This window comes from Arachis duranensis, chromosome 4 (genome assembly GCF_000817695.3).
Source record: "Arachis duranensis cultivar V14167 chromosome 4, aradu.V14167.gnm2.J7QH, whole genome shotgun sequence".
NCBI lineage: Eukaryota > Viridiplantae > Streptophyta > Magnoliopsida > Fabales > Fabaceae > Arachis > Arachis duranensis.
Genome location: NC_029775.3, coordinates 101,959,910 through 101,976,191, shown reverse-complemented (window position 1 = coordinate 101,976,191; position 16,282 = coordinate 101,959,910). Strand labels below are relative to the sequence as shown.

General features: G+C 31.7%; 1 protein-coding gene across 1 annotated transcript; it reads right to left on the bottom strand.

The window, feature by feature from the left end:
* Nucleotides 1–7,351: 7,351 nt before the first annotated feature.
* LOC107485298 (uncharacterized) lies at nucleotides 7,352–13,537 on the bottom strand. The gene is made up of 4 exons (XM_016105814.3): nucleotides 13,474–13,537; nucleotides 11,927–12,016; nucleotides 8,899–9,551; nucleotides 7,352–7,633 (listed from the first exon to the last, which is right to left on the bottom strand). The coding sequence occupies exons 1-4, from the start codon at nucleotides 13,535–13,537 to the stop codon at nucleotides 7,352–7,354; spliced, it is 1,089 nt and encodes a 362-aa protein (XP_015961300.1).
* Nucleotides 13,538–16,282: the final 2,745 nt, after the last annotated feature.

Sequence of the window (16,282 nt, the reverse complement as noted above, 5' to 3'; positions counted from 1 at the left end):
CATTTCTGATCTGTCAAATTGCTGCCAAATTCTTTGGCACAGGTGTGTTGAGGTATATAATTCTTGATTTGGTAACTCTTCAGCTGATTATTCCACGGACAATAAATTAGTCATGGACAAGGATTAAGTTTGATAACACCACCACCCACAGTAATCACGTCAGTAGTACCAACATCCACTTATGCGTCCGCAGCAGTAATAGTTTCAATAGAATCAGTTTAAAAAGTCACATTTGCAACCTTTACATTTGCAGCCTCTACATTCTCGTTAGTAGATCCCTCCTTGGCCCTCTTTGGCTTTCTAGGCTATTTTATCTTCTCCACCCTATGCTCACAATCACATCTAACTTTCCTTTGATCATTTTTTATATATTTAATTTCCTTCCCTCATTAATAACATGATCCTTCAGAGTAGTCTTGAAAGATTTAATTGTGGCAAATTCCATTCTCAATTCAAAATGCACCTTTCTCAATCCAGCAGCATCATTAAATTGTGGAAATTCATACCTTTCTCTTTCATCTTCAGAATTTTTCGATGTCAACAATGACTTTGATTCATACTTAAAGATTGGATCTTCTTCTTCCACATTTTCTACACTTTGTTCATCATCTTCACCAGAATTTGCGTCTTCCAGTCTTGGAACAGCAGCTCATCTTCCACCAAAATTTGTCCCAAATGAAGTTGAGCTAGCACCCCCTTTATGTAGTATTTTTTGGGTTATTGGAATTGGTCTTAGCACCAATAGGCCCACAAAATTTTGGGACTCCAGCACCAGTAAGCACTGTAGATTTTGGCCCTCTAGCACCAATAAGCCTAGAAGATTTTGGGCCTTCAGCACCAATTGCTCTATCAGACTTTGCCTTGGCATATTTTTTCTCACCTTCAATTGGTCTAGAATTTGGCCTAGCAGTACATTTATTATTAATTGTTGAAGTCTTCTTCTTCAAATTAACCATCTTTGAGCTCTTCTTTCCCATCCCATCATCACTGGACTCTTCCTCAATATCTGTATCAATGTCAAAGTCCATGTCGAGATCCTCAAGAGGAGTAATCATTATTAGGTGATCAAAATATAAATAAAACTCCTTCGAGTCCTTGTTCTTTAGTTTATTCTCACGCAGTTGATTAATCTTCATGTCTCCTTTTATAGGATGCAGCTCACTCTCTAAGTCAGGTGCGTAGGATCAAACCAGTATATAACCTTGTAATCCAAATAACCCAAATCTTTGAACAGAGTTTGCAAGTCAAATAAGCATATTAGGTCAATATCCATCTTAGAGAATTTGTCAGTTCTTCCATTAATGTACAGAATAACTCCATTGTTATCCCTCACAAGATGTCCACCATAGTAGAAAACAGGAATCCTAAATTTCTCCATCTACCTGTATGAAAAATACTTATAATTAATAAACACAGTCATATAAACCTAGCTCTACTATGACAATTTTCCTAAAAGAAACAAACCAAAAAATGTTTATTCAGCACATTTAGTAACTGTTAAGGAACATGCATACAAAATCAAAGAGATTCTAAAGTCATAGCATTGTGCTTTGTAATGCAACATACATCGCAAAACAATATATCGATTCTAACAACTATAAATATATTTGAACACGGTCTCACCTTCTTCAATGTGCGTTTTCAATGGTGATCAAATCCACTTTAGTGCATCTTCCTTTCAAATTGGTGCTGACACATCCAAGAGACACACTTGGGTAACGGAATGCTAATGTCAATGGATAAAATTGACAACATCCGTCACGATCGTGATGTTGGAAATGAGGTGGGTGGTGATGAGACAATAACGAGATAGGTTTCTCTGTAAAAACTGAAGAATTTTTGGGCTTTGGGATCTTTTTACAGTGAAAAGGATTGAAAGGGAGGAGAAGAATTGTGACTTTTACTCTCCGCTTGCAATGCTACATTTCTATATTCTTAAAATGGCATCGTTTTGCTTATTAGGATGGGGACCAATTTGTCCGTGACGGACACCTGTGCATGTTATTGGCCACGTTGGATACTAAACATGCTAACTCAGCAATCTCTATTGATCAGTTATGCCAGAAATTGGACTAGGGACTGATTTGGCTAACGAAAACAAACGTTGGAATTAATGTGTGTATTAATTTTTCTTAAAAATTAAAATATCCACTTTTAAAATCTTCGGAGATTGATTTGGGTAATTATTCATTAAATTTTATTCAAAAATATTAATTTAAATTTATTTTAAATTTGGTCTAATTTAAATTTTACGTGAAATTGTGTCCCTCCACAAATTTAAAACCAATGATTTATAATCACATACTTATTAATAATAATAATAAAATATATTATTTTTTATTTTTTAACTCGATCCAAATAAAATTATTATTTTAAAAAAATTATAGTTTATACTTACAAATTATATTTTTAAATCAAATATTTAATTAATCATACGATACAAATACGTAATATTGCTCGTTAAATAATATATGTATCCCGAATATACTAGCATTAAACGTATTGTAGCTAAATTTTGAGTATATACAACTTTGCAGTTGTATCACATCTCAGGTGCACCCAGATGTATTCAATTTTTATTAAATTAGAGCACGATGACTAAGTACTCAAATTAAGTATTTAATGTGCATTGGGTCCTTGTATTTGAGATACGCAAAATTATATATATATCAATAAATATTCTGCATTTTACGAATTTTGATAAATAATATATTTAATTCATTTAAATAAAAAAATCCAAGAAAATAGTGGCAAAACATTCTATTTTACAATATAAACAAAAAATCAAATAATGTACACATGTTAATTCAAATAATATAAGTAAATAATTAAATTAATTTTCAAAAAAACACTCATTTTTTAAATTAGTTTTCGAAATTTTTTTTTAATCAAATTCGTCTTTTATAAATTTTAAGTTGGTCATTTAGTCCTTCCGTCACTTTCGTTACTAATGACATCAAAATTTGTTGACGTGACAGGTTAAGTGACACCATAATACATACCTAGTAATTCTAATAGGCGGTTAATATGATAAGTTTATGAAATTAGATCAAATCAACTCCAAACTGAGGAATTTCAATACCTCAAGTTCTGATCTTATTAATTAGATTTTGATTTGATCTAATTTCATAAATTTATTATGCTAATAATTAATTAAGACTCCTATTTGTATTTTAGTATCACTTAATATGCTATATTAATAAACGAAAATGTTTGGTAACCTAAGAAAATTAGGCAAAAATATTCATAATTTATTTTATTTAGCATTCATTAATTGTTGTAACAAGTAATGAATGCTAAATAAGACAAATTTTGACTGTTTTTTGTCTCCCTAAAATTACCGATTAATAAATTTTGGGGAAAGTATGAGGAGACAATATTTTTATTGTACAATATATACAATAGGGTTTAATTGAAATTAAAATTAAATTATGGGTAATTAATTAATTTTGATTTCTTTTTAATTTGAAATTTGAAACAAATTAGGATTACCATCAGTTATAGAATTAGAACAACAAACTCTCTCCCAATCCGAGAATCTCGTCGCTTCAGCCCTCCGTCCGGCACCACCGCCATCACCACCAGCAACCACCGTTGCCTACCCTCTCTCTCTTCCCTCTCTTTTCTTTTTCTTCCCTCTTTCTTCATTTCTCCTCAATCCCCTGTACGTTACCCCTGGTCTCTGTGCAAAGCCCAATCCCAGCAAAAAACCTCAATGCAACCCGGAGTGGCTGAGTTCTGTGCCGCTGCAACACCGCCTCTGCTACCCCTCTTTTTTCATACTTCCCTTTTTACCAACGCAGGTTCCATGCTTCCTTTTGTCCGTGTTCTTTCGTTTATTTATTTTAACTAATTTTTAATTCTGCTTTTAGTGTTTAGATTAGGCTTAGATTAATAGATTGATACTTTTTGAATTCCAAAATATTTGATGGCCGATTTTTCTGGATTGATTGCTGCTTTAATTGAGTTTAAAATTTCTGTTTACATATTGTGCACACCATATGCTCGATGAAATGCTTGAATGAAACTTTTTGTTTAATTCTTATGTTTGGCCAGCATTTGTCTTAAATTTTGTTATCTTTAGGCATTATAATTCAGAATTGTGTAATGTTAGGCTATTTTTAATGATGTTTATTTGAGTTTTGACATGGCACTTGATTATTAGTTTTGTTTAAACACCAAATTGGTTTAAAATTTTAAATTTGGTCATTTGATTAGTGTAATTTAAGAAGTGCATATCATGTTTAGTCAAGTGAATTGAATAAAACTACCTATTCATGTATGTTTTAAACATTTCACATAGTTGCCATTAGATTATTTTAAATTCCTATCCTTATGCCTCCATGCCATGCAAAAAACAAATAAATTTGTTCACAACTCACTTCACAATTAAAAATATATGCTCTAAGTGACTAGTTGATAAGTAATCACCCATGATATGCTTAATGCTTAGAGACCTGGATGAATCTTATTAGTGTAGTATATTTTTAAATAATATAAAATAGAACTTACTGCATTATTATTGTTAAGAGTTTTGCTGAAAATGTAAATTAAATAGAATAAAAAGAAGCATGCATATTTAGATTATGAATATATGTATGAGTATACATGATAGATAGCCTATGCATTAACAATGCAACTGAGTAATGAAATAAGTGCATGTGTTGCCTTTTGATATTGGTGGTAAACAGTGTGATGTAGCACAGAGAATATGGGTAGTTAAAATGCTTATATAATAGGTAAAATAAAATAAGTAATTTAGTTACTATCAATAGGTGATGTTGATGCATTTTTTTCCAAGTTAATATGGATAGAATGACGTGGTTCAGTTATATTTGTGTATCTTTCTCTATAGAGTTTAGAGAGGATTTTTTTGCATCTCATTTATTAATTGTTTATCTAAATAGTTTCCATTATTTGATTTGAGTGTTTATTTCGTGATTATAGGTCATGCTACTATTGAATGTTACTGAGGTTGAAAGTGGAGAGATGAATTTTGGCTACATGGTTATCTTCAAACAGACACGTGAGATGTTCATTTCTGTAGGCGATCAGATGTTCAATTTACTTGTGAATGCGGATGGTTATTATTGGCTCCCTATTTCTATGTGAAGAATGTTATTTATGACTTAACTGACTATCATGGTTTGCAAAAGCTTTTTCATTAACACGTTAATTTAGTGAATATCTGGTCGTAATAGGGAAAAAAATAACGCTACAGTATTTTCAGTCAATCTAGATGTTCATTTCTGCTTGATTTTGGATGTTCATTTTCTTCATATAATTGGATGTTCATTATCATAGAACAAGAAATTGTCAGGTTTCAAATTCATCCATTAGCTCACTGTTGCATCTGTTCAAAATGAATCAAATTAACTAGTCCCAAGATCAAATATCATGAGGGCAATGCTTTACCAATTCAATTCATTCAAAATAGAAAAATGAAAAACATATATCCTTGAATACATTCATAATTAAAAAATGTCATAATAGCAACTCTCTAGATGGTAACTTTCACTTTCAATCATTATGCTTAAGAGAATCCAAAAAAATACAATCACAACAACTTAACAATAGTTATATAGCATCCACGGTTATGTCCCTCTAATTGCACAGGAAAAAAAATAAAAACTAATCTAATGTCATGCCGCTGATACCTGCAATATGTTTTCAAATTAATAACCAATAAATAAGATAGATAACACGACAATGTAACATTTAAAGAATCAAGTCAATATTTGACTAATCCAGTCAATATTTTGTTGTGTTGTTTTATAGGCATTTAGACTTCGACTAATATAGGATAGCAAAAAGGCTTGGTATTTTATGGCTTAGATTTTGGCTTGCGTTGCGACATAACTAAGGGTAGAAAACTGAGTTAAGTGGAGTTATTGTTATATTTGTGCAAGTATGGTCTGAACTAAAATTATAAAGTGGGCTCGAAGCTTTACATGTTTAAATAAAGCCAAAATATAATGACATATATACTACCATAACTGGATTAAGAGTAGCTGAGTACAGAATTAAAACTGAATCTATCAACATCTGATTTTTCTAACCCCATACGGTTAAACACTTAAACCTGTTATTATATAGTAAACCTGAAAATGACAAAAACTTGCTTAGCCAAACATATTAAAATTCTTAAAAAAATATTGCTCACGTAATCATCTATTAGACACTTCCTTCAGCAATATTTATTTATTTTTGGAGATTGGTGCATTAATATTGGCCTCACTACCTTGTACTATTTAATATTGAATGCTGTCTATGGTAATTAGTAAGTAGTATCTATATCACTTAAAATTGGTATTTGATATCTCAGATTAGAAGCCAGTATTCATATCATACATGCATTATTTTACAAAAAAATACAAACCATGAAAGAATTAACAAAAAAGAAAAACATCTAAATAAAATAAAAACTATAATAAGCATGGATACATGTGAATGTGAAAATCAACAATCTGATTACTTACTACAGTTTTCATCTAATTAAAGGGACAAAAAAAATCTATCATGAACACCAAACATCCAATATCCTGGCGGCAGTTCTGATCGGTGGCGTCTCGCCCGGCAACTAGGTTGCAGTGTAGGCCAGATGTTCAGCGATGACGCCGAGCTTGAGGGCAACGCACAGGTCGCTTGCGTTCACCTGTGACCTTCCTCGGTTGCAGGTTGCGGGGCTCAGGATTCTAGTGCCGTCAAGAGGCTCTGCAGCGAATTGGGAGGGTTTGAGTGGGGGGAAGGAGAAACAGCGTAACAAAAGGGATCGGGGATTTGGGAAAAAAGTGGAAATAGCAAAAACTTGGTGGTGTGTTTTAGTAAACAGCCATAATAGGATTAGAATTAATTTTCAGCTTTAATTTCAATTTGGGCCTAATAAAGAGCCCATTATAGATATTGTATGCATGTTTGATTGTCTCCCTAGCAGAATCCTAAATTTTGGCACCGATAACAAAAAAAAATGACAGAATGACTAATATGATTAATTTAAAATTTTGAAAGATGAATTTAATTAAAAAAAAATTTAAAAAAATAATTTAAAAAATGAGTAACCTTTTTAAAAGACAAATTTTTACCATTTACTCCGAATAATATCTTTGCTCAGATCATCCACTCCCATCTAACCTCTTCCTTCATGATGATATATGTATTCAACTACAGTAGAAAGTAGAAAGCTCTGCATCACATATATAAGAATAATCTCTGTAATATCATCATTATTCAACAGAATATACAAGCTCGAAGTTGTATATCTCTTTAGTCACTCATTGTAGCTGTGACATTTATATATTAGTTGTTCCCCTTATTAGCTGGTTGTTCGTATACACATATCTAGGATTGCATTTTATTGTTTTGAATTTGTATAATACGATGATTTGTTGCAGTTTCGCTCCGATATTACACCACAATTACATTGTAATTTTAAGCCATGCTTTGTACACCTGATGAGGTGTAAGAAAGATTTGGATGCCTCGTAAGTGGACCAACAAATTGCAGCTGCAGGGGCATGAAACAGCATCCTAGGGACATAACCTCTCATGAGACCTCTATATCCATCTTTTCTTATCACTGTTTGAATTACATGCCCAATTGCATTACTAGAGAATCTGTCACATCCACAAACACCCTGAGCCAAGAAAATATAACAAAATTACGTTGTAAAATATAACATTTCTTATCTTAATTAAAATGCACTTATACATTCAATCAGTTGTAAAAAATGTATTAACACAATATATACAAAATTGACTATTTTTTTTCTATTTGGTAGGATTATGGAGTCCAAATCACATCCGTCCAAATTTTATTTAATGAAAAAAAATTAATTGTTGTACAGAAAAGTTCAAATATTTCTCCTATTAAAATAATAGTAAATTTTAGTATGCGTATGTTTATACAAGTGTTAAAAAAATAATTGCCAAATAATTAAAAAAACAGTAATTTAATTTTAATAACACTTTTTGAAACATTATATTAGAATTACTAATATAAACTTTGGCTCCTATGAAATTAATAAATTAGTATGAAAATATTTAGGCGAAAACTCACCTGTAATCGATTTTATATGAAGTTGTTTTTAAATGGCTGATACGTGTTATCATTTGATTTGAAAAAAATTGATTTGTTTTAGATAAATGATTTTTTTTTGAAAAAAAGTAGATCAAATAACTACTTTAAAAAAAAATTAATTCTTTCTGCTTGTTATTCTAAATGATAAATTTAGTAAATTCTTCTTCATCCTGTTTTATCAATCTCTCTTGAAATTTATCTTTAAATTTTATTTACTTAATTTTCGTCAAATATACGTATACAAATAGTTTGAAAAAGTAAAATTTAGTATTCTAGAAAAAACAAAATTCATATTTTTTTGTCTGTATAAAAATAACAAAAAAATTAGGAATAAAAAAGAAAAAAATTAAAATTCACATGGAAGGAAGAAATCAAATTTGTGATACAAACAAAAAATTATAAATGGTACTATCTATCTCTAATTCTTTTGTCTCTGTTTTAATATTCTTGAAGAGCCTTGTTTTTTTTAATGTCTCAAATTTTTTGTCGCTAAATTTTAAATTAAGCTGTAAAAATATGTTTAATTATAAATTTACAGTTAAATTAAATTTTATGATAATAAACCAATTAACTTTTATATTAGTTATTAAAAATTGGAAGAGAATAAATTTTAAGAGCATAATAAAAAAATGAAAATAATTATTTAGTCTAATTTAAATTAGTTTTTTTAATTAAATTATTTGTATAAAAGAAACCAATTTTTTTAAACCAAATGATAGCAACTTCATGTGAATACACAGGTGAATACATAGGTGAGTTTCTGCCAAATTTCTATACCATCAATGATTTTCTGATGAACTCAATATTGAAATTTGAATGTACCTGGCACTGAAGTTGAGTTTTGACAACATCAAGCGGGGTTGTGACAACAGTAGCCAGGGCTCCGGCAGCACCACCAGCGGTAGCATGAACCACCCACCTCCTGTCATCCGCACTCTCCGGAGGCACCTCCACCAACCCCTTCTTTGTCGCCTCATACGTCGCAAAATGCACCGCCGTAAACGGAGCGTTCATCACAACCGTAGTCCGATACGACTTAAAAAACGCGCCAACCCCTTCTTCGAGGGCCACTCTCCTCACGCAATCCACCGCACCCTTGTACGGACTGCTCTTCAGCTGAAGCCTCTGCTTCACGACGTCCATGGGAGTGAAAACGGCGTCGCTTGTGACTGTAGCGCAGACACCAGAAGCGGCATGCACCAGTGAGGAGTAATTGTTGGTGGTGAAAGAGGAGGAGAAGGCTTGTTTGCAGAACTCGTAGACGGAGAAGTAAACGGCGTGGGCGGGGCCTGCACCGAGGGCCATGGCGGAGATGCCGCGGTAGAGGGAGGAAGGACCTTCGAGTTTGAGGATGGAAGAGAGGGATTGGCGGAGGCATGAAGTGGTGGTGGTGGTTGTTGTAAGAGCTTGCATGCGGGTCTTGAGAGTGTCAACTGGGAACATAGCCATGTGCTCCACTGATCCTGCTATTGAACCTGTGCAATATGCCGCCATTACATTATATATATTACGCCAGCGAATTGTTTCTGCTAGTAAAGTAGTAAATGTGCAAAAGTTGAGGGGAAGAAAGAAATCATTTAAAGAAAAATAGTTTGTATAAAATGTTTAACAAAAATGTTATTTGTATACTAAAATTAGTCATCAATATATCTATGAATAAATACATGTGTGGTTTAATTTATTTTTAATATATATTTATATTTTAACATATATTTTATACTATAGTGACTAATTTTAGTGGCTGATTTTGATATACGCATAATATAGTCCAATATTGGATATGGATATCGTTTCTCTTTTATCAGATACTATTATTTAGATTTAGTTAGAGACAATGTCCTGTTAGTTGTAATCTTCTATTTCTTACTTTTGGCTCTAGATAGTTTTTTATTTTATTGCTGGCTTTGGTGTTCTGGTGCATTCTGGTGGTTTTGGACTCTCGGTGGTGGTGGTGGTTATGGGTACAGCTGGTGGTCGTTTTATGGGCTTGGCGGTTGTGGCGGCTTTGTGACTGTAGTGTCCGCGGCAATATATTGACTAGTTAGGTGGTGATAATAAACTGATAATAAGATTATTAAATGTTTGTTTGAATTAAGTGAGAAAAAGCTCTTTTTAATTTAAAAAAAATATTCTTTATAAAATGTTAGTGTTTTTAGCTATACCTAAGTATAATTAATAGATACAAAATATTTGAATAATTACCTAAATCAGTTTTTAAAATTTTTAATATCGAATACTTTAACTCTTTATATATTTTAAAATATACAAAAAAATTCGTAATATTTATCTCTGTTAATAATATATTCTTTTTTTAATTTGATCCGTTTAATCGAAATGACTGTTTTATAATTTTAAAATTTATTAGAAATTTTTTATTTTATTTTTTAAATCAAATTAGAGGAGAACTGTATTATAAATGTTGGGACTGTTTTGTGTATTTTAAAATTTATAAAAGTAAAGTAGTATCTAATTTTAAAACTTCAAAAATTGATTTGGCTAATTATTCTTAATAATTTTACAATGAGATATCTAAATATCAAATTATTTTTATTTTTTAAACAATTTTTCAAAAAATATCACATTAAAAAAATTTATAATTTTACCCAAGTAAGACCTAATTAGAGAATTGTAATTTTGGAAGAAGGATAATATTGAACAAAAAAGTTTAGGAATTATTTTTTACTTTCAGATGAAATTTTAAGGACCAAACAATTTATCCTTTTTTTTTTCTAATCTTAAAATATATAGGACCTATGTTTTTTAATGTTGTTCATTAAGAAATAGCTAAAGAGGACATTTCTCTCAACAAACATTAAGCTTCTTTGGAATATTAATCACTTGTTTGATAAAGTTTCGTTAAATGGTTAGAATGTTATATTGTAATCGAATTTCGGGAATTTAACTAGTTAAGCTTTTTGTAATTTGTTTTCTCAAAAAGGAAAAGCCAAATGTTGAATATTATTCTTTCTTTTTGTCTTCTTTTTTTTCACAACGTATATATGCATTAATAATGAAGTGTGTTTATTATATATGGGTCATAACTATCAAATATTTAGTAATATAAATAATTTGTTTTATTGTTTTTGGTAATTGGGTTATATAAAATAAAAGTAATATGGTTTTTTGTAAAATTAAAATTAAAAATTAAAAAAATTAATATTATATATCTATCGATCATCACATAATAAGTGGTTATAGAAAAATCAACGGTATAAATTAATAAGTAGGTTGATCAGCAACAATTAAAAAATTAAAATTAATATTTAATTGTAAAATATAAAAAAATAATAATATCACTTCTATTTTAATAATATAATTTTTTCTAGAAATTCATACGAAGATATAATGTAAAAAAATTGTATGAAGAGTGACACTATTAGAAATACGAGTGACGACATTATATTTTTTTAGAATAAATTAAATTAAATTTTGATAGTGACCGGATTGACCGGACAAATTTTAGTTCCCTCAGCTTATTTATTTTTAGGTGAAGACTGTTTTTAGATAAAGATTCATGTCAAGTTATTTTTATGCAAAGTTATTAGTTAAGAATTATTAAATAATTTAATATGTTTAATAAAATTATTATTCTTTTAATAAAAAATAGAGAAACTCAAATCGGCGATTATAAAAAAATTATGTCATTTAAGATATAATTTATTGGTCGATAAAATTGTTGTCTAACGATTCTAAAACTAGCAATTTCACATATAAATTTTTACCTTATTTTTAATTTAAATTTATTGAACCACAAAAACGTTCACTGAAAAGTTAAATTTTAATTAAGTGGAGAAAGCAAATAAAATGAAGTAATTAATAAAAATAATGTAAATAGAAATATTATTTTCACCTGCAACCATGTACTGCCAGAACTCCAAGCCATCGTGATCTGGTGTTGGTAGTGAAAGTTTTATGTGGAATTCAGTAGTGGAGTGTGGAACTCAGTAGTGGGAATGACCGCCTGAAAGTTCGGAGAAGTGTCTGTGGCCATTGTTGTTAAGGTTTAGCACAAGACTAGTGCAAGTGAATGGAGGTGTTATATGTATAGAGTGGGTTGATTTTGAATAATTGAGCTTCTGCAAAATGGAAATCGTTTTCGGATTTGAATTAAATGCCTTTTTGCCATGCACGAATAATCTTTCTTTTATTCCTTTTTTTTTTTAAAAATTCCTTAATCTATCTTCTTGTCAATTATTCAGATAATTTGTAGTGGGAAGCGAGAGATCGAATAAAGAGGGCAACAAATGTCACATATATAGATAAAATTATAACAAAGGATAATGTTACAGTCAATATATATATATATATATATATGATTATTTTAAAATAGTAAAATACAAAAAAGTTAATTATTATAGCTAGTTAATTATTTTTTTCCATTATTCACAATCCTCATATTTGTGAGTGTTATCATTGGTAGGCTTAAAGAAATTTGTATTTCATTATTACTATTACTGAATAGCTATCAAGTATCAAGATCCAATAGTAATGAGTTACTGCATCATCCTATTTTATATATGGTTACCGAAAAATCTAAGATCAGCAAGCCTAATATCTAAGATACTTGTGTTATGGAAAATGAAGTCTTTAGTAGATAAAGGTTAAAAGCAGATTGTGTTAAGATTGGTTATTTTTTTTAGGTTGGTTAGGACGGTTAGTTAGTTTCTATTCTCTCTAATTCAGTGATTATATTAAATTTGTTTAATACTGTGTGTATTGGCTTGTTATTTTGTGGCATGAGTCAACAATGTTGACTTTGAAAATAAAAAGAAAAGACGCAAAGTTGGCACTGTATGGAATATGCAAAAGAAAATAGGACAAGACACTATAGTTTAGTTATGCTAAAGGAGTGCAGAGATACATGTATGAGTTCAGCGTGTGTGAGTTTAGTGAAGAAGGTTGTTAGAGGTAGTTGTTTCTCTCTCCCTGAGTTAATTACTTTCTCCTTTTTTGTTATGCTGAGCTGGTATAAGTGGTTAGTGCTTAACCAACTCAACTCACTTATATAATCTGTATTTATAATTGCTATCAGAACTTAATAGAATTATTTATTTTTTTATACTTTAACTTTTCTCTTCTTCTCTTGATCTCTCACAATTTCATTTTTTCTATTTTTCTGCTATAATTCTGCAAACTTATGATATTAGTTCATTATATCAGAGTTTGATTCAATGACAGCAAACAACAATTCTACTCTTGCTGCACACTCAGCTCAAACGGCAAGTATTCCAGGATTCACGGCAACTCCAATCTACATAAAACTTGACAATGACAACTTTCTCTCAGTGGAAAGATCAAGTTGAGGCTATCATTGAAGGCAACGATCTCCTTGATCACATTACATGAGCAAGGATCCCACAACAGTTGCTTGACAATGGAGAAGTCAATTCAAAATACCAGAGGTGAAAGAAACAAGATGCGTTATTGAAATCTTGGTTGCTAGCTTCAATGACCAAACCATACACCATTCGAATGGCTGGGTGTGTGTATACTTTTCAGATTTGGAACAAGTTAAAAAGTCATTTTGCATCACAAATCAAAACTAGAGTAATTCAATTGAGAAATCAGCTTAGTAGTACAAAAATAGGCGTATCAGTGAATGAATATATCTTGAAGATCAAAAACACAATTGATGCATTGACCTCAGTAGGAGAAGTAGTAAGTGAAAGTGAACATGTAAATACAATTCTTCATGGCTTAACTGAAGACTATGCACCTGTCCTAACTTCAACTTTAACAAGATCTCAAGGAATTACAGTCAGTGAATTAGAAGCAGTACTCTTTGCACATGAAAGCATGCTAGAAAGATTTAGAAAGTCAGAATTAGGCCATCTGTTAAAGACAAATGTTGCTCAGTCCAGTCACATAAGTCAATTTGATCAAGAAATGTATCAAGCCAATTTTGCACAAAGAGAAGGCTTCAGAAAGGGTTCTCGCAATAGAGGCAGGTTTAACAACACTTCAGAAATGCTAGACACTCACAAGGTTATGGCAGAACTCAATCTTTATATACAGAACATGAAAGTGGACAGCAATTTCATCCAAAAGGTCAGGAAGCCAGAACAGTGAACGGCCATCAACCACTGAAGGCTTTGGCAAAACACAATACTAAAGCTATGAAAGAATGCAAGAAAGGCCCCAATGCTAACTATGCAACAAATATGGACACACAGCAATATTTTGTTGGTACAGGTATGATGATGACAATGAACAATATACATAAACTCAATACACAGGAGGCTATGCAAGCACAGGAGACTATGTAGGAAGACAGCAGCAAACTGAGCAACCAAAGGCAAACTTCAGTAATGTGTTGGCCAATCCTGCATCCATTCAGGATTCAATTTGGTATCCGGACTCTGAAACCACACATCACATGACTTCAAACCCAGAGGTTATGGTTGAAAAAGAAAACTCAGTAGGCACAGACCAAGTAGTAGTTGGAAATGGTATAGGTTTGGCTATTAATTGTGTTGGAAAAGCATACTTCAAAACTGATTTGAGCTCTAAAAGTCTAATAATGCAGAAACTGTTATTGGTTCCAGATATAACCAAAAATATACTTAGTGTCTACCAATTTTGTTGTGTCAATAAGGTATTTTTTGAATTCCACTCTCATGGTTGTTTTGTTAAATCTCAGGCCACCAATAAAGTCATTCTTCAAGGAAATGTTGTCAAAGGGATGTATAGGCTGCTCAATTTCTACCCAGTTCACACACCTTTTGCCTTCACCAATTCCTTGGAGGCAACAACAAATAAATACACTCTTTGGCAGACTTGGGCATGCTTCAACAGCAGTAGTTTTTAGAGTCTTAAAGCTGTGTAATCTCCCCTCCTTACCAAATAATTCAATATGTAGTTCCTGCTGTATTAGCAAATCCCATACTTTACCTTTTTCTGAGTCTAAAACGATTTACAATGCTCCATTAGAACTTGTATATTCTGATATTTGGGGGCCAGCTCCCCTTCATGATTCAAATGGAAACTATTATTTTATCAACTTTATTGATGCCTTTTCCAGATTTACATGGCTATATCTAATAAGGAGTAGAGCTCAATTAAAATCAGTTTTCTTACATTTTCAACATATGGCTGAGTTACAATTAAATGCCAAACTTAAATGCTTTTAAAGTGATAATGCTGCAGAATATGTAAGCCTATCCAAGTCACTGCAAGAATAAGGAATTAATCACAGATTTTTCTGTCTTCACATGCATCAGCAGAATGGCACAGCTGAATGAAAACATAGACACTGTAGAGATGGGTCTAACAATGCTTGCTATACCTATCAAATTTTGGGGTGAAGCCTTCATAACAGCAGTTCAAATCATCAATGTTCTTCCCACACCACTGTTAAATGGAGCCTCACCAACTGAGAAGTTATTTGCTAAGCAACCAAACTACGAGAATCTAAAGGTGTTTGGATGCCTATGCTTTCCACACCTGAGACCCTACAATAAGAATAAGCTGTAGTTCAGGTCTTCACCATGTGTTTTCATTGGATATGCTACCTCTCATAAGGGGTACAAGTGCTTGACAAGTTCAAGAAAAATAGTCATCAGCCAAAATGTAGTTTTTAATGAAGAGCAGTTCCCTTTCAAAGAGCCACACTTAGAGTTCAACACACACACCTCACAAGCTCAAACCCCAGCTTTCTACCCTTTACCATCACTTCAAAATTCTACTGAAGTCATTTATCTCTCCACAGTCCCAAACCTCCACTGCCCCCATCCATCACCAATAATACACTCTTCCCCTATCCCTACACAAGTCCCTTGACAATCATATTTTCTATTGGTAAAGAATTCACAAATAAGTTTGCGTTGTAAGTATAGTTTCTAAACCAATAGAGAATCTGTTCGTACAAAAATTTTAGTTGTCACAAGTAACAAAACCCAATAAAATTTATAACCAAAGTATTTAAACCTCGGGTCGTCTTCTCAAGGAATTGCAGGGAGGTGTGTTTATTATTGGTTATGAAAAATAGGATTTTTGGATTTTTGAAATAGAGAACAAGTAATTTAATGCAAGAAAAATAAATTAATAATTACGAAAATCTCTTGGCAAGGTATGTGTTCCGAGGGTTACCTAAAACTGTAGGTCGATCTCGGATGAGATCTTCTGTATTGGTCGGACCTGTTGTGTCCGACTTTTTGGACTTGATGGTGATGCTGATTCTTCGTCCCCGGAGGGTGGGGGTACCTGC